General features: G+C 39.2%; 1 protein-coding gene across 3 annotated transcripts in view; it reads left to right on the top strand.

Annotated features, from left to right (window-relative positions):
* Nucleotides 1–21,231, top strand: part of IWS1 (interacts with SUPT6H, CTD assembly factor 1) — a 43,957-nt gene that overhangs the window by 12,711 nt on the left and 10,015 nt on the right. For all 3 annotated transcript variants that reach the window (XM_016201711.2, XM_016201709.2, XM_087819941.1), the window contains exons 3-9: nucleotides 9,112–10,246; nucleotides 11,109–11,298; nucleotides 12,107–12,164; nucleotides 16,768–16,865; nucleotides 17,953–18,103; nucleotides 19,166–19,248; nucleotides 20,332–20,461. In XM_016201711.2, the coding sequence (XP_016057197.1) occupies nucleotides 9,112–10,246; nucleotides 11,109–11,298; nucleotides 12,107–12,164; nucleotides 16,768–16,865; nucleotides 17,953–18,103; nucleotides 19,166–19,248; nucleotides 20,332–20,461 (1,845 nt within the window). The remainder of the gene's footprint in view (nucleotides 1–9,111; nucleotides 10,247–11,108; nucleotides 11,299–12,106; nucleotides 12,165–16,767; nucleotides 16,866–17,952; nucleotides 18,104–19,165; nucleotides 19,249–20,331; nucleotides 20,462–21,231) is intronic.

The following is a 21,231-nucleotide window of genomic DNA, read 5'->3' as shown; positions in this document are numbered from 1 at the left end:
TACTGTATTGCTGACTTATTTCTCCCTTTAGGTCTTTTAATTTTGCTTTATATATTTAGGTGCTCTGATGTTGGTTACATAAATATTTATAAGTATTAACACTTGTTGGATTAATTCCTTTATCATACAATGATCTTTGTCTCTTACTACAGTTTTTGTCTTAAAGCCTGTTTTGTCTGATAAAAATATAGCTATCCCTGTTTTCTTTTGGTTTCTATTTGTATGGAATATCTTTTGCTATCCCTTGCGCTTTCTGTATGTGTGTCCTTAAAGCTGAAGTGAGTTTCTTGTAGGCAGCATACAGAAATGGGTCTTGTTTTTTCATCCACTGTATATCTTTTGATTGGAGAATTTAGTCCATTTACACTTATAATAATTACTGATAGGTGTAGACTTACTATTGCTATTTTGCTCATTGTTTTCTGGTTATTTTGTAATTCCTTTGTTCCTTTTCTTGCTCTCTTCCTTTGTGGTTTGAAGATTTTCTATAGTGGTGTGCTTTCATTTTACCTTTTGTGTACCTATTTGTAAGTCTTTTTTAAGCCGATAACAACTAACTTCATTTTTAAACCTTTTGCGCATTTTAATTTTTTTAATAATATTTTCACTGTGTTTTTTTTAGTTCTTTTGGTAGTTGCTATAGAGTTTGGCACATGTGACTTACCAGAATCAGCTTCAGATTTGTAGTGGCTTAGTTACAGCGGTATGTAGAAATACTACTACTGTATAGCTTTATTCTCTTTTTGTAATATTATTATACATATTAGCTCTGTTAGTGTTACAAATCGAACAATACTTTATTATAATTATTACTTTACCATCTGAAATAATTTTCTTAGCTTAAGAAAACCTTGCTACCACCCACTTCCTTTGTAGTGTTATTGGCAAATATGCATATATTACTTTTCTATATATTACAGGTCCAACTCTATACTATCTACATATTACTCTGTCCAGCTGCTATTTAAATCATTTAAAATAGAAGCAAACACGCATTTGTACTGTCTTTTATAATTATATAATTGCCTTTACCGGTGCTTATTGTACTTTCACATGGGCTTGGATTACCATCTGAGGTCACTTACTTTCAGCCTGAAGAACTTTATTTCTTGTATGGTGGGTCTTCTAAACAAATTCTCTTGTTTTATGGTTATATGAGAAAGTTTTAATTTCTTTTTTTGTTTAATATTTATTTTTGAAAGATGGTTTTGTTGGATATAAGATTCTTCATTTACAGACTTTTTTTCTTAGTACTTTGAATATTTTATCCCTCTGCTTCTGACGTCCATTGCCCTATAGCAAAATTTTATCAACAAGCTAATCCAGTCAGATTAGTCAAATTCTGGCTCCTTTGAGAGAATAGTTTCTGAGGTCTGGGTTTGATACTTGTTTTGACCCCAGGATAGTTCTTCCCTGCTATCTTATTCTCTGCTTCTCTCCTGCAAACTAGGTGTACACAAGAAACTTTGCTGAAACACTTTGCACTAAGGCAGTAGTGAGTGAAAGGTTCATGTGGTGGTGCAGGCAGGCTAACCAGCCATCTCAGATGGGTGAATAAAGAAAAATTAAATTTATTAAAAGGGGATGGGGACATCCAAAGGGAAGGGCTACACAGCACTGAGCCAAGGGTATTGGATTCATGATGGCAGCAAAATATACTTGGGACAGTGAGACAAGGAAGAGCATAGAGGAAGCAACAGGAGAGCCCAGGCTGGGCTGCTCTGGCTCACTGAGAAGTCAGAGAGAAGGGGCCTTGGAGAGAGGTTCAGGGGGTAAACTTGGGACAATCTGCTGCTGCCCATTGTTCCCCTGGTTGCAAGTCTCGTGAGGACCCCTCGGAGGGATGAAGATGGCGCTGTTGTGCTCCCCTAATGGGGAGCACCAACTGGGTGCTTTGTCCTGAGTGTATTTATCTCTCTTGCAGGTGGGAATCTTAGGGGAGGTCTCAGGGGAGGGTCTCAGTAGAATATTCATCAGCTTTCCAGGTGTGCTTTTTCAGGGTGGTGGTCTCCCCTGATTGGTGCCAGGGTAGGGGGTCATTAGTCAACGTATCTGGTCCTGTAGCAGCCACAACACCACTTGTCTGATTTCTTCATTTCTTCACTGCTTATCTGGGCCTGGAACTGAAGTACAACTGAGGCCTAGATGTTATCTTTAGGGAGGAAAGGTCAGGGGGTCTAAACCCCATGAACAGTGATATGCTAGAGGCGAATGGGTTACCCTGGGGCCAAGGTTCTTGTTTTCCCAGGTTCACCCCTTGCTAGGCTTCCTTCCCTGGTGAGTTTCTGTATCTGGGTTTCTGTACCTGGGCCATCTTACAGTTACCTTGACTCTCCTTCCAAATGCCTTCCACAATGTCTTCCAGTATTCTTAAAAATGCCTGAAATTCCCCAGGCTTGCTGACGAATGAAGTCAGTTTATTTGGGGAGAGATTAGGAGCTCTCTCTTTTACTTCCTGCTTTTTCTCCAGGCAAAATCTGTGAGCCAGGGCTCTTGAACTTATGGTGGGGGACGATGGAAAACTTCTGAGTGAAACCCAGCTCTAGACACTGAGCTCTCAGTTGGGGATTGGATAGCAGCCTGCAGTGCTCTTGGCTTACCTCTTCTGGCATGGAACCACGCGTCTCAAAAGTTGATGCCAGGGCATTCAGGTATTCTCAGTTTACTGCACCGAAGGTAGAGCCTTCTTTCCACGATTGAGGGCTAAATATAAGATGGGATTCTCACACCTCTCGATTTCATTTACCTGGAACTTAATTTCATGGTAGGTAGTTGGAGGCAGAATGAGAAATGCTGATAACCGCTTCCTGGGATGAAAGCCCTCCACCTGGGAACTGGAGGAAGGGAGTACCCTGTGTTCTTTGGCTGCAGCCGTCTGGAATGGAGTCTCCTCCACTGAACTGTGAGGTTGGAAGAGAGAGTGGTCTTGGTTGAAATACCAGACTCTTGCTTCCCTTACTGAATGTTTGTAGATCATCTTTGAGAGATGCTTCTTCATTTGTTCTTTGCTTACAGGACCATTTCCAGAGGCTTTCAATAGTGGTTTTTAAGTACTTTTACCCAATTTCACTGGGGAGCAAAGCAGGTCATTGGAACTTTTCAGGCTGTCAATCTGTTACTGGTGAAAAATGAGTTCTTTTGCAGTGTCATGAGAAGAGAATTTTAAAGACACAGACATGAAGTTAAAATGTGATAGAAAGATTTTATTGAGTTAAGAGGAATTAATACACCCTCGGACGTATAGGGTGGACAGTCACTAAACACTTGCCAGGAGGCTTTTGTTAATCCTCCATATATCTTCTTGGTTCAGGTAAAGGGCAGAGCACCATTTGAACTAACCCAAGTTTCTAACTTCCCAGGCCTGGGCTGGGCCTTCCTCCCAGCAGATTCTGTTGGGGTTTCATGTCCTCTGTCCAATCCGGTTACCTTTCCAGTTGTTCCCAGGCTAGGCCCTGCCCCTCTGTTTCATCACCCTGACTCACTGTGCAGGTCCAAAAGTTCCATTACATCATGTAGTCTACTGCGCATGTGCCCAGCAGAGGGCAGCCTTTAGCGGCCTAGGGAGACTTTCCTGTCATCTGAGGATTAAGTCTCCTCTGTGGCAGTTTCCTGGAGTGTTTGTTTACCAGTAAACTAGCTGGCTGCTGCTGCCCTGCTACCTGCTTTGGCTTCCCAGTTTATTAAGATTATTTAGTCCCTTTTGCTTTCTTCCTCATATTAATAACTAGCTACCTACGCTGACATCTCCCCACCAGAGGTCGTGAGCCTTATAATCTTACAAAGGTAAATGGGCGAAGAAGGCCTCTATCTTATAACTGCTTCATTTTTATTTCTTTTATTAATTAGTCAAACCTCTCCATATTCCCCAGTTGAAGTCCCAGGGAGACATAGAAGGCTTTACTTGTCTGTTACCACAATCTTTCTTGGGCCCTTTGATTTATTTCATCTCACTTGGTTTCCTACCTATGTGTGGGTCCTGTTTGTGGCCACCCCTGCACAGAGCGCAATCTAGTGCTGCTGTCCTGAACAAGGCATTTGGAGTAAGCCAGCTGCAGGCATTTGGGGGCTGGTATGTATATTGCAGGACACTTAGTGTCTTGGTTCCTGGGCATTAAGTGAAATGCTAGTAACATCTCCTTTCCTGACATTGACAAATGCCCGCTTCAGTGAGGGGCCAGAGCCACTCTTAGGTCGAGGACACTGAAATGGACAGATGAGACGTCATTAGCATAAGAAAGGAAATAAGGGTTTGGCACATGGGGGTATTGAAGGAATGGGTAACCAGCTCCACCTTCACAGATGAATGAGTATGTTTTTTTCTTCCCTTTTTATTGTTTAAGTATTGTTGGTATATAATCATACATTGGTTATATTAGTTTCAGATGTATAATTTTTTTGTGAGTTTATTTGAGCCAAACTGTCGACAATTGCTGGGAAGCAGAATCTCAGCGGATTGAGAATGGCAATTTTGCACCTTGTTTTATATATTACAATCAAAAGAGGAGACATAAGTGAGTTACAGGAAACCCATTGATTATAAATTAGGGAGGCGAGAGAAAACAAAGGGGTGGTGGAATCTCTGGGATGGATAAAAAATAAAATAATAGACACACTTCTTACGCGGATGTGGGTGTTGGATAGTTAACAGTTACAATTAACATTATAATAATATTGAGGGGTTTTGTGGTCTCCAATGAGTGCCTGAAGGGGAAATTACTTTGTTTTGCAAACACATGTTAATCAGGTATGTTACCGCAAAAAGACAAATGGACAGGCTTAGTTAAGGTGAAAATTAACATTTGCTAGGGAAAAATACTGCCTTAGGACGTGACTGCTCACCATAGACTGCTTTTAGTTTAAAAAGTTTTAGTTTCAGACCATCTTTTTGTGGTTACTTTAGGTCTCTGAGTTTGCAAGGCCATTATGCAGGTCTGCCCTGAGCTTGTCAGATTTATTAGCATGTGGCCCCTTTTTGTCCACAAGTGTTTTGTAATTAATAAGATATTTTGTTATGAATGGTTAATAATATTTATTGAATGCTCATAGGCACTGAGCTGCTTTACATAAAGTATAGATACTATTCCTAACTCCACCAGGTTGAGGACATTGAAGCTTTGAGAAGTTAAGAAAATTTTTCTAGATCACACAGTAGAAAGTGGCCGAGCTGGGATTTGGACCCCAGGTCTTTCTGACTCTAAAGTCCCTGTTCTTAACTGTCACATTATGTTGCACGAGGTCCATTCTACATGGAGAAAGATGGAAGAGGCTTTAAGAAGCTGGTATTTTTGCCTAGTTTTGAGAGATAAATAGGACAAGTTAGGAGAAAAATGCTCTAGGCAAAGAGAACAGCATTTGTAAAGGCATGGAGGTAACATCATAAAGTCAGTAGTAGTTCTGTTAGGGGAAGAAGTATTCATTATGCTCTGTTAACCATGACTTTTAGCTGTAGTTATAAGAAATATTAATCACGTTCTGTTAACTCTGATTGTTCTGTTCCAGTTAGAAAAAGCACTTTCTAACCTGGCTGGGAGTTGTACGCCTGAGGGACATGGGAGCGATCCAATCTTTTATCATGGAAAGATAACCTTGTTTCCAAAACATGGAGTCTTGAAGGCACCTGCCCTTTGCAACCCACAGCCACATTTCCTGAAACCCTGTGACCATTATACTTTGCCTACTTCCCCATGTCTGTATTTCCTACTTCCTATTTTTCCATTTGGTCTGTCCTTCTACACAGTCTAAGCATCTGGCTTTTGGGGTGGGAGGGGTAGGCAGGCAAGAGAGCAGATTTTCGTGGATGACTTTACTGCTCTCCCATATTGCCGGCAATATTGGAATAAACGTTCATATATGATTCAACCCTTGTCTCTCCTAAATTGGCTCAAGTGGTGACAGGCTGCCTGGACCCCTTGTTGTCCAGTTTTAGTTTCATGTGTCTGGAGTAGAATTTCTATCTAAAGTGCAATCAGAATCACTTGGATTATATTTCAAAATGCAGATTCTTTGACCCCTTCCCCAGATTTACTGGATTAATACTGAGATGAGAAGCGAAAAATCTATGTTTTTCACCGGAGCTCTTCAAGTGATTCTTACGCACACCAGAGTGGAGGAACTGCTGTACAGTGCATGGGGTTGATGTTGGTCAAAAGGCCAGAAGTGAGTCTGGAAGGTAGTTGGGAGTGTGCTGCATCTATAAATTCTTAAGCTCTGTGTCCAACTTTCTTTTTGCAGTGCTCTCATCAGGAGTGCTTTGTGTTTGACTGTCTGATTCTAAAGTGAACTAACTTTTGACAGACAAAGGAGACTGTGGTGTATAGCCTCATTTTATCATCTGTATGCTTGCTGTAAAACGAGGTTCTCAAAATCAGAGCTTTGCAGGAAGCACTCCAGAAGCTACACTAGGTCAAGTATTGTTTTATGGCTGGATCCTCAGATTCTTTCATATAATTAAGCTGGTATTGACAAACTATAAGATGAGGATTTCAAGTATATCATCTGGTACCAAGGTATTTCCTCATGGAATCTACTCTGTGACTTGGCGCTGGATTGTTTACCACTTTATAATGGGAGGTTAGTATGCACATTCGACAGTTTTGAGTTTTATTCTGTTGATGAGTAAGGAACAAACAAGTGTTCTCAGTTGTTTGATTCTTTACAAGGATTTCTACCTGACATTCATATACTACTTTAAAATTTACAAGTTGGTGTTTGCTTTAAGACAGTTTATTGTTTACTTTGTAATTTTAGAATGTCAGTTGTGTGTGTATGCGCGCGCGCGTGCTGTGGCCCTGGTCGGTATTCCGAGGTAAGTGGATAACCCACAGGTATTTATAACTGCGGGAGTAGCTGTAGGAGGGGGGATGTGAGTGCTGCAGGCATTTCTGAAGCCTCAGAGGACCCTGAGAGTGCTCAGTTTCTCTGACAGTGACAGTGAGGGGATTTTTTTACAATTTCTACTACTGAGTTACTGTATTCATATCTGACTTAAACTGTACTTTGGATTTTTTAAGTTTGCGATTTAAACTAATTTCAGTCTAAAAATTTTGAAGATTGTTTTTGTTGTTTTTAATCCTCACCCAAGGGGGTTCCCAGGGAGAGGGGAGGGAGAGACAGACAGACATCCATTGGTTGCCTTCCACACATGCCCAAGCAGGGATTGAACCAGCAACCCAGATAGGTGCCCTGACCAGGAATCAAACCAGCAGCCTTCCAGTGCACAGATGGCGCTCAGCCAGCTGAGCCACCCAGCCGGCGGCTATTTGATAACTTGTAAGCTTGTATAATTTCTAATATACTCTTTTCCCAAACCTAGTGATGCCATTGCCTAAGTGCATTCTTTAACTCGAGTCTGTGGAATAGCACTTTCTTACTGCAGTAATTTCTTACCCTTTTTCTCCCACTGTGCCACAAATAATGGATAGATACTCCCGTTTTTATGAAACTCCTTAAAATTGATGGGAATTCATAAGTTCAGTAATTATCATATATAACGTCCTTGTAATGGTTGCTTGTTCTGGCGTGCATACATCATGTGTTAGGAAATCCGAGGTAGAGTGTAGCGGGTAAGTTTTGGAATGAATGCCCATTTCCTGGTTTCTCTCTTTTCTTGGGGCATGGCTCCCAGTGCTATGCCCTTGTTCTGGCTGTAACCCATTGAATCACTGAGTCTCACAGCATCTAGTATTGCTATAGCTGCTAAGATTATCTCTCCCAGGAATTTAACTTTTAGGTCCCAAACACTGAAATTTAGCATGGTTGGCTGACTCATTTGTATGATGCTGTAGTGAAAAGATCCTTGAGTTCCCTTTTCTAAGCTCTCTAAGCTGTCTTGGTATTCCTACCCTTCCTGAATCTTTAGTCATTCATCCCACTTTGATTCTGAGAAGATCGTTCTTTTTTCTGGAGGTGGTTTCTGTTGTTTGCAACTAAAATAGAGTCACACACAAACATGGTGTTAAGAGATATGTCACGGGCATGTCATAAAAGCATTCCAAAAGCCAGTTACAGTTTTATTTTTGCCTCCTGCTTTAGTTGCCTCTGCTGGTATCTGTATGTCTCTCCTTTCCGCATAAGTAATCTAGTTAACTTCTTAACTCAGTCATCACATGTTAACAGAAAAACCTGTTGTTAAACACCTTTTATAGCTTAGTCTCATATAGATCACTTCCTGTAGGCTTTCAAAATAATTATGCATACCTTCATAATAGTGTTACCATATAATTGGCTGGCTCCTCATTAGACAACAGCTGAACAGGTCAGTTCAAGTATAGGTGTTGTGAAAACATGTCAGGCCATTTATCTTGTCACTTATTTTAACACAGAAATACTTTAACTTTTTAAACCAGAATGTCATCGCTGTTATTGAAAGATGCTAGGTGGGGGAAAAATTCCCCAGATCTTAAAACACTTTATTAGTGTCTTTGTATGTTTAATTTTGTATATTTTTCTCTGCATTTTAAAAAACATAGCTATAAAATATGTATACCAAGTGTGTATATGTTTTCAGATTACTTGCAAGTAACATTCTATAGTTAGATTAGTCATGTTTTCCTAAAACAAACTTTTCTACCTGGGTTACTAGATGTATGATCAAGCCTCAGTTTTCTTACCATGAAAAGTACTATTGTGCAGAGTAAATGAACTAATAGGAGAGCCTCTAACTTGGTATCTGGCTTAGGTACTTGGTAAATGTTAATTATACCTCTCCTTGTTTGTTGGGAGAATATGCCCTATATATTAAAGCTTTATGTTTCTTTTTCTTAAAATAATTTTAACCTGTAAAAACAATTTTTTTAAGAACTTGGTTACATGTTTGTTTGTATTTCTTTGAAAAGTATGTTTAGGAGCTAGAATTATGTGAGAAAGTTAGGCTTTCTTTCTTAGCTCTTTAAATTGCTTTACATATTTGTGTTGGTGAAAGCTGGTTATCTTTTCCCCACTTTGGGATCCAAGCCATGGTAGCCATTTTACAGATAAAGGGCCTTCTGTAAGGTGGGATGTTACTGTGTAGGTATAGGATAAGAATTCTGCATTTAGGTGTGTGTATTCCTACAATGTAAGAAATTTAACATTTCACTACCAAACATTTTTGCACTTTCTCTCATTTTTCAGAATGAACCTAGTGATCGAGAAGATGGCCTTAATAAAAGACATCATGTGACAGACTCTGAGAATGATGACCCCTCAAATCTTAATGCTAGTGACTCTGAGAGTGAGGAGCTTCAAAGGCAAAAGGACAGTGACTCTGAGTCTGAAGATCATGTAGAGCCTCCTGCAAGTGATTCTGAAAATGAGGGTGTCAATCACCACGGGAGCGACTCTGGGAGTGAGGAGACCAAGAAATTACCTGTTAGTGACTCTGAAAATGAGGAGCTTCTTAATGGGCATGCAAGTGACTCTGAAAATGAAGATGTTAGAAAGCACCCTGCCAGTGATTCAGAGACTGAAGAGCTCCCAAAAAGTCCTGCCAGTGACTCGGAAACAGAGGATGCGCTAAAACCTCAAGTCACCGACTCTGAGAGTGAGGAACCTCCAAGGCACCAAGCCAGTGACTCTGAAAGCGAGGCGCTTCCCAAACCTCAAGTTAGTGACTCTGAAAGCGAGGAGCTTCCCAAACCTCAAATCAGTGACTCAGAAAGTGAGGAGCCTCAGAGGACTCAGGCCAGTGACTCTGAAAATGAGGAGCTTCCTAAACCCCGTATCAGTGATTCAGAAAGTGAGGATCCCCCAAGGCACCAAGCCAGTGACTCCGAAAATGAAGAGCTTCCCAAACCCCGTATCAGTGACTCAGAAAGTGAGGATCACCCAAGGCACCAAGCCAGTGACTCTGAAAATGAGGAGCTTCCCAAACCACAAATTAGTGATTCGGAAAGTGAGGATCCCCCAAGGAACCAGGCCAGTGACTCTGAAAATGAAGAGCTTCCCAAACCCCGAGTCAGTGACTCTGAGAGTGAGGAGCCTCAGAAGGCACCTGCCAGTGATTCAGACACAGAAGCCTCCAGACACAAGCAGAAGCCAGAGTCAGATGATGGCAGCGATGGGGAGAAGGGGGAGGGCGCAGAGGTGCAGAACAGCGCCTTCCGCTTAGATAGCCAGGGAGACAGGAAGAGGTCTCGCGGCTCCGACAGCGAGGAGGAAGACCCCAGACGGCCAGAAATGGACAGTGATGAGGAGCCAGAGAAGCAGGGGGAGGAGGCAGCGAAGCGAAAGGCTGCCGTGCTTTCCGACAGTGAAGAGGAGGGAGCATGTAAGGAACTGCGCGGGCTGTCGTGACCTGACTTAAGCCTAAGCTTGTAACTGAAGCATCGTGTCTTTTCCTGGGATGCTGGGCCTATAGTCTTTCATTCCAAAGGATCACCAGCACATGAGTTTCCCTGATTTTTATTGACCAATCTTAATATTAAATTTCTTTCGAGGTGTTCTAATAGTATTTCTTAGGTCCGACTGCCTCAGAATGGTAAGCTAGACTGCATTTCAGTGGGGATGTGAAAGATTGAGTATTTTTACTGGAAAGGGTAACATTTCAGAGAACCAAGAGTTGACCAGAGTTAGCTGTGGGACTTTTAATGGCCTAAAAGCCATCCTGACAGTGACTGGGCTCTCGTGTGTACGCATCTCTTTATTTAGAGACCTTATATTTTGCTACTTGATTACTTTTTTACAAAACTGTTTTGGAAAGGACACATTCCCTTATAACCTGACAGTTGTTACAGGAGAAGAAAAGAGCACCACACGTGCTGGTTTACTCAGCGAGATGAGAAATTCCAGACCAGTGAGGATCAGGGACCATGGGGACTCCACAAAATAATGTCCAGCCTTTAAACTATGCTAGTACTGAGCAGCATAGAAACTGTTCTCATGTACATCAGTCTAGTCTCTCTTCTCTTCTCCACAAGGAAAGGTAGCTATTTCACTTTCCATCTTTTGGCCACTTTTTCCTAAACAATAATTGTAAGGTGACTCTGAATGAACCTTTTAGTTACTTTTTTTTCTAAACTATGTGTCAGGGGGCCTTTGATTTTGCCACATAATGCCATTTTAAGGTACTTGTTCCTAGTCACACAGTGACTGTGACAGAGTAAGATTAATGATGATTTTTTTTTCTACAGCAGCAAAGAAGAGCCGTATTGTCTCTGACGCAGAGGACTCCGACAGCGATGTGGTATCAGACAAATCTGGCAAAAGAGAGAAGACGACAGCATCTGACAGCGAAGAAGAAGCAGGGAAGGAGTTGTCTGATAAGAAAAATGAAGAGAAGGATCTGTTTGGGAGTGACAGCGAGTCAGGGAATGAAGAAGAGTAAGTGACATGATCACAGCTGCTCAAGGGTTCATGTGAGGTGCATTTAAACTTGTATTAAAATTTTGTGCTGAGCCCTGGCTAGTTTTGCTCAGTGGTCAGAGCGTCGGCCCTCAGGCTGAAGGGCCCCAGGTTTGAGCCGGCCAAGGGCACGTACCTGGCTTACAGGCTCGATCCCCAGCCCTGGCCAGGGCGCGTGCAGGAGGCAACCAATTGATTTGTCTCTCTCACATTGATGTTTCTCTCTCTGTGTGTCCCCTCTCTCTCCTCTTTTTTCCACTCTCTGAAAAGCAAAGGAAAAAATATCCTGGGTTGAGGATTGAAAACATATAACAGAGCTTGTGTCGAGGGAACAGTACGGTGTGTCCTGCCTAACTGCACGACTTTGGGGGTTCAGGGTTTTAGTTCCTGAACTGTTGATACACAGCACAGGTGAATCTCAGAATACTGTTTTGCATGAAATCCGTAAAGAGGACAGACACGTCTCATTTCACGGACGTGAAGTTCAAGAAGAGGTAAAACCAATCTGACCTGGTGATGGAGATAGAATAGTGGCCCGCTCTAGGGTGTTGATGTGGGAAATGACTCGAAAGGGCCCCAGGCGAACCTTCTGGGGAGATGAGACTGTTCTGTATCTAAATTAGGGTAATGGCTATTTGAATGCATACCTTTGTCAAAGCCCATTAAAATAGATGCAAGAAGGGCACATTCTGCTCTATGTAAATGACACCCTATGACAAAAAGATTTTAGGTTCCTATGCAGATGAGAAGAGCGCCAATGATAAGTTTTTTGTATTCCCTTGTCTAGAAATCTTATCGCAGACATATTTGGAGAATCTGGTGATGAGGAGGAAGAAGAATTTACGGTAAGTATAAGATGGAAATATTTCCTTTGTGACCATAGTTTTTTTTGTTTGCTTTTATGGCAGTGGTTCTCTAATAGGTGAGTTCAATAAGTAGAAATAAACAACTATGATGTATTCAATAAAAATACTTTTTAAATTTCAGAAATTAAATTTTTTTTTTTTTAAAACTCAAACACAGAGATTCAGAGGGTGAAATAAAAGAGTGCAAAGGCATAAAAAGAAAATGACAGGCAGAATTGAATTAAGGGCTGAGGAACGAATTAAGAGACAACAAAAGACACTTCGTAATGCTGAAGAGAAAGATTCACAGTAGTTGTGGAACTTCTTTGTAGCAAAATATGTTCATCATCAGAGGAACAAGATAGCAGAGAATTGCTAAGTCAAAATCAGGAAGAGACAGAAACCTAAAGAGGGTAAGCTCAGCATTTAGAACTGCTTTTTCTGGGATGTTTGCCTGTTCAGGCTTGAGAGGCTGATCATATGTTTAAGGCTCAAAAGACAAAATTTGGGGGCCAGGGCCTACTTGATGTTAGAGGACACTGAAAATCCCCTATTCTGGATTGAGAATCCTAGGGTTAAGGGTGAACTGTAAGTGAAATAGCCTTTGCTCAGATTTTAGGCCAACTTTGCATAACCTAGCGACTAGAGAACATTGGTCTCAGAAATTTGATTATAATGATTCTTAACCCATCAGGCAGGCTAGTGTTCCTAGGCACTGGCATGTGCAAACCATAATCCTCTTAGGACACAGGTAACAATTGTAGGCCTCAAGTTATTTCTATAGTTTTTCAAAACACAGCATTGTACCCCATAGATAATGTTAAAAAGAAAACCCTAAAAATAGACAACAGAAATAGACCTAAGGGCTCTAGATATAGGAATTTTAGATAATGTCTTTAAAAAACAACTATGTTTAGGGAGGTAAAAGGTTAAAGTTTTGACAGAGCAAACAATATCTTAAAAGACATGGCAGATTTGGAAAAGAACCAGAGGGGAATTCTGGAACTGTAAAAAAAACTAAAATTGAAAACTCTGTGAATGAATTTAACAACAGATTAGATATATTTGAAAAGAAAATGAGTGAACTGACAGGCTAGAAGGAACTATTTAGGGTGAAGTATTGAGATATATTAGTGTGGAAAATGTAAGAGAATAAAACGTAATTTATACGAGGTTGAACATAGTGAATTGGAATCCCAAAAGGAGGAAGAAATACACATGGCAGAAGCAATATTTAAAGAAATGATACATAGGTTGATTGTTAGATTCTAGGACTTCTATAAGTTACAAGCAGGATAAATACCAAAAAATCACCTACATAACACCAGTAAAATTGCAAGAAACCAAAGAAAAGAGCACCGAAGCGGCAGCCAGAGAGGGGAAAATTACATTCAGAAAAAGAGGCAGCAGTTACACTAACAGCTGACTTCTCAACAGAAACAATAGAATTCAATAACTGCAAACTTAGACCTCTGTTCAGCAAAAACACTTTTCAGGAATATATATTTCCTCCTTTCTTCGTCTTACCAGTATACCACTGAAGGACATACTAAAGGCAGAAGGAAAATCTTAGATGGAAGATCAGGAATATAGGGAGGGATAAAAGGTAACAGAGTATGTGGATAAGTCTAAATGAGTATTGTCTATATAAAATAAAGTTATGTCTGGTGTGGTTTAAAATTAAACTACAGCAGTAATAAATTGGGAATATACGTGGAATTGAAGTGTTCACAGACCTTTGCAAATGTTTGTAAAAGCCCATTAGACTTTGATCAGTTAGGGTGCCCTTTGTAGTCTTTCTAGGGTGACCACTAGAAAGATGATTGGAATGTGTAGCTTCCAACCTGATAGAGGGGGGGAAATGGAATAATAAAAGCTAATCAATCTAAAAGAAGGGAAGAAAAAATAAAAAGGAACATTGAACAGGGGGACAATTAGAAAGTAGTAAGGTGACAGATTTAAACTGGTAATATCAGAAATTACATTAAATTCTCCAATTAAAAGACAAAGATGATCAGATTGGATTTTGAAAAACCTGTATACTAATTTCAAGATTCATCTGAAAGGAGATAAAAGTTGAAAATAAAAGGATAAAGAAGATACTTTATCTGAACATTACCCAAAAGAAAACTGGTGTGGCTGTATGGATAGCAAAGAGGTAGACTTAAGGTAAAAAAAAAACCACCCAACATTATTTCAGATACACAGGATCACTTTATACTGCTAAAGTTTTTTTTAAATTTTACCTAGCCATGTCCATACAAAACAAAAATTGACAGAACTGCAAAAAGGAATGGACAGATGTACAGAACAAGCAAACCAAAAAACTGCAGAAGAGTCTTTTTATGTGTATAACCTGGATAAAAGTCCTTTGGTGATTATAAAACTAAAAAATGTCTTCTTTGGCTTGCCTTTTTACTTTCTTAATGGAGTCTTGAACAAAACTTCTTAATTTTAATATAAATCAACTTTACCAATCCTTTATGTTGAAAACTTTTTAATTATAAGAAAGATTTTGCTTCCCAGGGTTTTAAAGATAGTCTCCTGAGTTACATGGTACAAGCTCGACTGTTTTGTCTTTCACATGCAGTTGTACAGTCCACCTGGAGTGGGTTTTGTGTAGTGCGCATGAGGTAGAGCCAGGGTTCCCCCATTTGGAATATTCGGTTGACCCAGCTCATTTGTTCCCACCACCGTATGATGCCATCTTTGTCACAGACCAAGTGTCTATATGTGTTATCCAGTATGTTCCTGCAGTATCTCTTCTGTTCTGTTGGTCTCTATCCTTGCGCCATTAATAATTTTTTATATTTAGTCCTCTAAGGTTGTTATTCTTCAAGATTGACTTGGCTTTCCTTGGTTTGCATTTTTATATAAATTTTAAATCAAGCTTTTGCAAAAAGTACAAAGTATAGACAACATTTCTGAATTCAATGCAGTGAAATTGAAAATTATCAAAAGTAGCAGCTAACACCCTTGTCACTCAGAAATTTAAAACTTCTTGTTAAGCAGTTCTTGGGTTAAAAAAGAAATCTTTTATTACTAAAGCAAGAGAGAATGAAACTGGATGAATCAACAAATATTTCAGAGCCTGTCTGCCAGAGATTGTTTAGAAATTGCCCTCATGAAGCTCATACTCAGTTAAGCATTTTACAAAAATAAGATATGTTTCTCTAGTTTGGAGAGTTAGCGTCGGCTTTGTTATACGCTCATTTCAGTGAGAAAAACATACTTCCCAACAACCGTTGGGAAGGCCTTTCTAAATATGACATAAGAGAAGCTATAAAGAAAAGATTTACCATATATTTCAGTTACATAAAGAATTATGGCCCGGCCGGGTGTGGCTCAGCAGTTGAGCGTCGACCTTTGATCCAGGAGATCGCGGTTCGATTCCCTGTTGGGGCACGTGCCGGGGTTGCAGGCTCGATCCCCGGTCAAGGGTGTGCAGGAGGCAGTTGATCAATGACTGTCATCATTGTTTCAACTCCCTCCCTTTCCTTTCCTCTCTCTGAAATCAAAATATTTTTTTAAAAAATAATAATAATAATTATGCCTGGAACTGATGAATGTCAGAGGGATGGAGGGGGAGAGAGTAACCAAAGAATTTATATGCATATATGCACAACCCAAGGACACGGACAATGGTGGGGAGAGGGAGAGGGATTGGGGAGGGGAATGGGATGGGGTGGAATGAGCCATTGGGGAGAAAAAGGGACATCTGTAATATTTTAAACAAAAATAAAATTGAAATAAATAAAAGAATCATGCCTGGAAAACATTACCATAAGCAAAAGCTAACTGGACAGATGTAAGGATTGTGCAGTTCCTTTCACTTAAGGAGAGCTAATTTCCTGAATTTGTAAGGTTTTTCACACCAATGAGGCAAAGATCCAACATAAAATGGGCAAAGGATATTGAGAGTTCACAGGGAATTGCAAATGGCTTTTTAAACATGGAAAAAGATGCCCAGCCTTATTCGTAACAACAGAGTGCAAAGAGAGCTACACAGATGCTTTATCAGTCCAGAGATTGGCAAATATCAGTGTTTGATCACCTGTGAAGGTGGGAAAACAAGTGCATTCATGCCTTGCTGCAAGAAGAGGTAATTGGCATAACCTCTATGGAAGACAGTTTGGCAAATATTTCTCAAACTTTCAAATACACATATCTAAATGTCTACAGGGGAATGTATAAACAAACTATGATTGCAGTCGTGGTGAAATAGTCTAAAACCTTCGAAAGAATGAGGGTACTTTATACTGATAGGAATTGGTCTCCAGATTTTATTATATTTGGGAAGTGTGTAACAATACACCTAGTGTGTATAGTAGATGTTGCCATTTGTGTAATAGAAGAGGTGGTAAATATAGCATGTGTAAAAGTGCTTGTTTAAATGACTATATCTGGAAGGAGACACAAGAAAGCTAGTAACACTAGTGGCTAGGGTGGGAGGGAGCTTTTTTGCTATGTACCTTTCGATATCTATTTAATTTTCGTTCTTTGTGAATGCATTGCAGTTAAAGTACAAAAATTAAGAGTAGTTACACAAAAGGAAATGTGTCATGTGGTTGTGATAACTCTGGTTAACTTAGCCTGCTTTTAGGGTTTTAACCAAGAAGATTTGGAAGAAGAAAAAAGTGAAACACAGGTCAAAGAAGCTGAAGATTCAGATTCTGATGATAATATAAAGAGAGGAAAACAGTAAGTTTGTTTTATTTAAAAGGAATTTTTTAAAGCGAATATAAAAATAAAGGTAGAGACTATCCAACTTTTTTTTCTTACTTTGGCTTCTGATGAGTATAGGAAGGAGCCTGTTCAATTTTTCTCCTTTGTCTCTCTGTATACAGTGCTGTCCAGAAGCTGTGTGCTCTCGTTTTTCTTTTATTTGCCTTGTGCTCAGCTTTTGTAATTGGTGGAGTTATATGGTGCCAGGCTCTTAATTTATATCCCAGCAAATAAGCTCTTCCCAAAAATGTGCTAAATACGAAAAGCTGATTTGGGGGTCCTGATGGGAATAACACTAAAGTCTTAATGACAAAATATTACTTGATTGTATTTCACATACTTTTGTTGAGATGGTTGTAATCTGTTCAGAAAAATCCAGTACCTTGAAAGGTGCCAAATATAGAAAGATTCATTGGCTGCTATTTACAGTTGTAAAAATAATGGTTTAAAAGATAATTTCCTTTTTAATTCCTAGTGACATGGTGAAGGAGCTTGGTGATACCTTTGGAAATTATCACATAAATTGTATCTCATTTATATGATAGTGGCAGAGAGCGAGTTAACTTCCTCTTTAAGGGTAATGATTCAGGTGAAAGCCGTAAAGGTTTGAGGCACTTAGCAAGTCTGTAGATATCCAGCTTTATCTCAGTCACATTATGTTTTGAGTTATATCCCTGAAAAGCAGCAGTTTATTTTTACTTCCCTCCAGAAGGCAATGCAGCTGTAACTGAACCATGGAAGTGCAGGCAGTGTCCCCGAAAGAGAACTTGAAATTTGAGGTGTTCTTTCTCAAGCTGACACACACAGGTGTCAACACAGCGTATGAAAAGTGTAGAGCTATTAGTGTTTAGTGGCATAGCAGATAGGGTGGTAGAGAGGTGGAGCATAAAACCTAGGATCACGTGCTCTTATAAAAGCAAGTTATAAGTACTCAGTACTTTAAAGGAAGGTAGCTCTCCGTTGAATTAGAATTAAGAAAGTTGGTGGTTCCTAACTGTGATCAGAGGAAATGTGTATTTAGAAGGCAATTTATATTTTACTTGATTTCTGTGTTACTGCTTAGTATGGACTTTCTGTCGGATTTTGAGATGATGTTACAGCGGAAAAAGAGCATGAGCGGCAAGCGCAGACGCAATCGTGATGGTGGTACTTTTATTAGTGATGCCGACGATGTGGTGAGCGCCATGATCGTCAAGATGAATGAAGCTGCCGAGGTGAGTTGGCTCACTTCTAGCTTCATCTTTCTCCCACTTAATTGTGTGGCTTTTTTTGGTTTGTTTTTTAGCTTTTAACCCTTGCTTAAACTACATTTAAGATACTGTTTTTTGTAATAAAGCATTTAGTGTTCTAAATTTAAAGCACAGAAATAATTTTAATTTTTTAGTACCATGATTAGAAAAAAGTGAAGACTCAGTATTAAGTAAAATGAGCCTTTTTAGCCTAATGGCTTTGCTAATTTTATGGGGGAATGATTTTACTCTCCAGTTTGGCTGGTTTACCACAAAGTTTAATGTTTCTTCACATATAAAAAGTCAGAAACTAATGTTTATTTTGTTATAAACTCATGTCTTTCTTTTGTCTCTGATTAAAAGATTGCATTTAACTCATTGCACTTTAAAATTCTGCCCCAATTCTTTTAATTGACCAAGTATTGTTTTTAAAAACAAGCTCTATTTTTTGGAGATATTTGCTGAAGTATTTATACATTCAGTGATATGTGTCTAGGATTTGTTTTGAAATAATTCATGGTTGAGGGGAAGCAGCTAGAGAAATAGCTAAAATAAGACTGACCATGTGTGTTTAATTGTACATAACAGGAGTATATATTTTTTCTGTGTTTGTAGAAGTTGAAATTTTTCATAATTTAAAAAATGCCCAAGTAAATACTGAAACTCTTCTTTAATGGCATCTTATTATCATACAGGCTTCGCAGCTGGAAAGTTCTTTCTGATGATAAACCAAATTTTCCCAGGTATAATTTTATACCTTAAATGAACTCTGGAAAACTTTACAGTTATGCATTTTCAGTTAAAACTATTTTTCTCAATTTGTAATTGTTAAAGCTATTCTGATGGCTTCATGGGTTTGATTGACATGGACAAATACAGAATTTGGGGCTCTACACAAAGTCAGTTTTTAACTTTATTTTCCTTGTAGGAAAAGTTATAGTTTCTCAGGGAAATTGCAGCTTTATTTTAGAGTTTAATTATAGTGGTTGAAATTCATTATTAACAATGGCTTTCTTTCTTTTTTTAAATCTTTTTCTCCCTGGATAGGAAGACAGACAGTTGAACAATCAAAAAAAGCCAGCACTGAAAAAGTTAACATTATTACCTACTGTGGTTATGCACCTTAAGAAGTGAGTATTGTTTTACTGAAAAAGTTTTTTCCTTTTAATGGAGTAATAGTCAAATTATGTACTGGTGTTCTAGAGAGATTAAAGAACGATTGCCTTCTGTCAGGTCGTAGAACGGTAGCGAGTAGATTTCCTAAGTTACATTACCTTCTCACAAATTTCTTTTAAACCTTGATGCCTGATGCAAACAGAACAAATAGCAAACTAATATTAATGAAAGAAAAGCTTGGAAACCACTAATTTTGTTCTTTATAGACAGTTTTCAGTCTGGTAAAATTCCATGTGTTTTCCCGGTGTGAGAACAGAGCAAATTCTGGGAGACTGAAGCGCGTGTTGCGCAAGGCTTGTATAGCCTGTTCTGTCCTGAACTGTGCCACTGGTCCTTGTGGAAAAAGGACCTTTTCTTAATGAACCATGGTTACCATGGTCTTCCGTTGTTTTGCTCACGTGCCTGAACAGTTTGATTTCCCCTTGAACCTAGCCACAGCCTACTTTTGACGGCTATAGAGAAATGCATTCACACACCAAGGCGCCAACAGCATGGGCTAGGACTTCCCTAGAAAATGGCTGCCTCTAATGTTGTCATGTTTTCTATTAACGTAATTGATTCTGGTACATAAAATGAAATTTAAATATCAGTTTTTCGTTGGTATTTTTTTCTGCTAGGTGAATGCTTTTCTTCCTTGTGTCTTGCATAATTCTGAGTTTTCTTTCACCTGAAACAGTTTAAGAATCACTTTTCTGACAGATAAATCATTAGTTTTATAGTTGTAATAATTGGAGCTCATTATTTTTACTGTCTGTACCATTTATATTGGCATTAACCTATCTGGTGTAATTTGGGTTTGTTTTGTTTTTAACAAATTGTCTTTGCCTGTCAGGTCTGTGAAAATAGGAATTAAATTTTATATTGCTTTTGAAACCCGTGAATGAGGTGCACAGTGAATAATGAATGCATGACTGACTCTGTGGGAGGAGTTTTTGGAAACATCATTAAATATGGAAGAAAATCCAAAGGAAGCGATAGCAGAACCAGCATACATAGACTTGACTTTTTTTTTTTTTTTTTTTTAATTGTTATTGCAGGCAGGACCTTAAAGAAACATTTATTGACAGTGGTGTGATGTCTGCCATCAAAGAATGGCTCTCACCTCTCCCAGATAGGAGTTTGCCAGCACTGAAGATTCGAGAGGAGCTGTTGAAGATTCTGCAAGAGGTTAGAGGCAGATAATCTGATTGTTCACTCATCATTAATTATCTAATGTGTTTTGTGTTATTACAATCTCTGTATTTTACCATGTATTTATACATTCTCTCTGCCATAGCCTGCCAGAAGAGTTTTATTCAGTATGTTTTTTAGGAATGTAGCAAAATAAAATGAGCATAAAAGGGGGGACTGATCAACTTCATGTAACTCTAGTATTGAAGGGAAAAAGATCTTGGAGTAGCTGTGGTTTCTAAGTAGAGCAATACAGTAGTCGGCATGTTTGGGGGAGGAACTTGAAGTAAAAAGAGTACCAACTTCAGAGCCAGATAAACCTGCATTGGAATCTTAGGTTGAGCCACTTTTACATGGCTGTGACGACCTTGGGCAAGCTACTTAACTTGTAAAGGAGTTCTCGAGAAACCACCTTTATCCTAGGTGTTCTTACTCCTCATAACAAACCTGCAGGTAGGTGTCTCGTCTCCATTTCACAGATGAGGAAGTTAAGACTCAGAGAAGTTAAATGACTTGTCGAAGGTCACGTTTCTCGCAGATGGCTATGCTTGGGTTCGGGTCTGTTTAATTCTGAGGCCAGTGCTGACTCTTATATTAATTTGCTAATCTCTGAGTATGCTTAGTTCACATTTTCTCATGTTGTTGTTTTACTTGGACTCAGCACTAGTACTGAACTCTTGATGTGAACACAAAATACCTGTGTGTTCAGTATGTGTAGATCCTGAAAATGGAGTGGTGGTTTTTTTTTGTTATTCTATTGTGAATCA

Source organism: Miniopterus natalensis, chromosome 8 (genome assembly GCF_054644295.1).
Source record: "Miniopterus natalensis isolate mMinNat1 chromosome 8, mMinNat1.hap1, whole genome shotgun sequence".
In the NCBI taxonomy this organism is placed as follows: domain Eukaryota; kingdom Metazoa; phylum Chordata; class Mammalia; order Chiroptera; family Miniopteridae; genus Miniopterus; species Miniopterus natalensis.
Note: the sequence above shows the minus strand (reverse complement) of the source record. Positions and strands in the feature narration are given on the sequence as shown.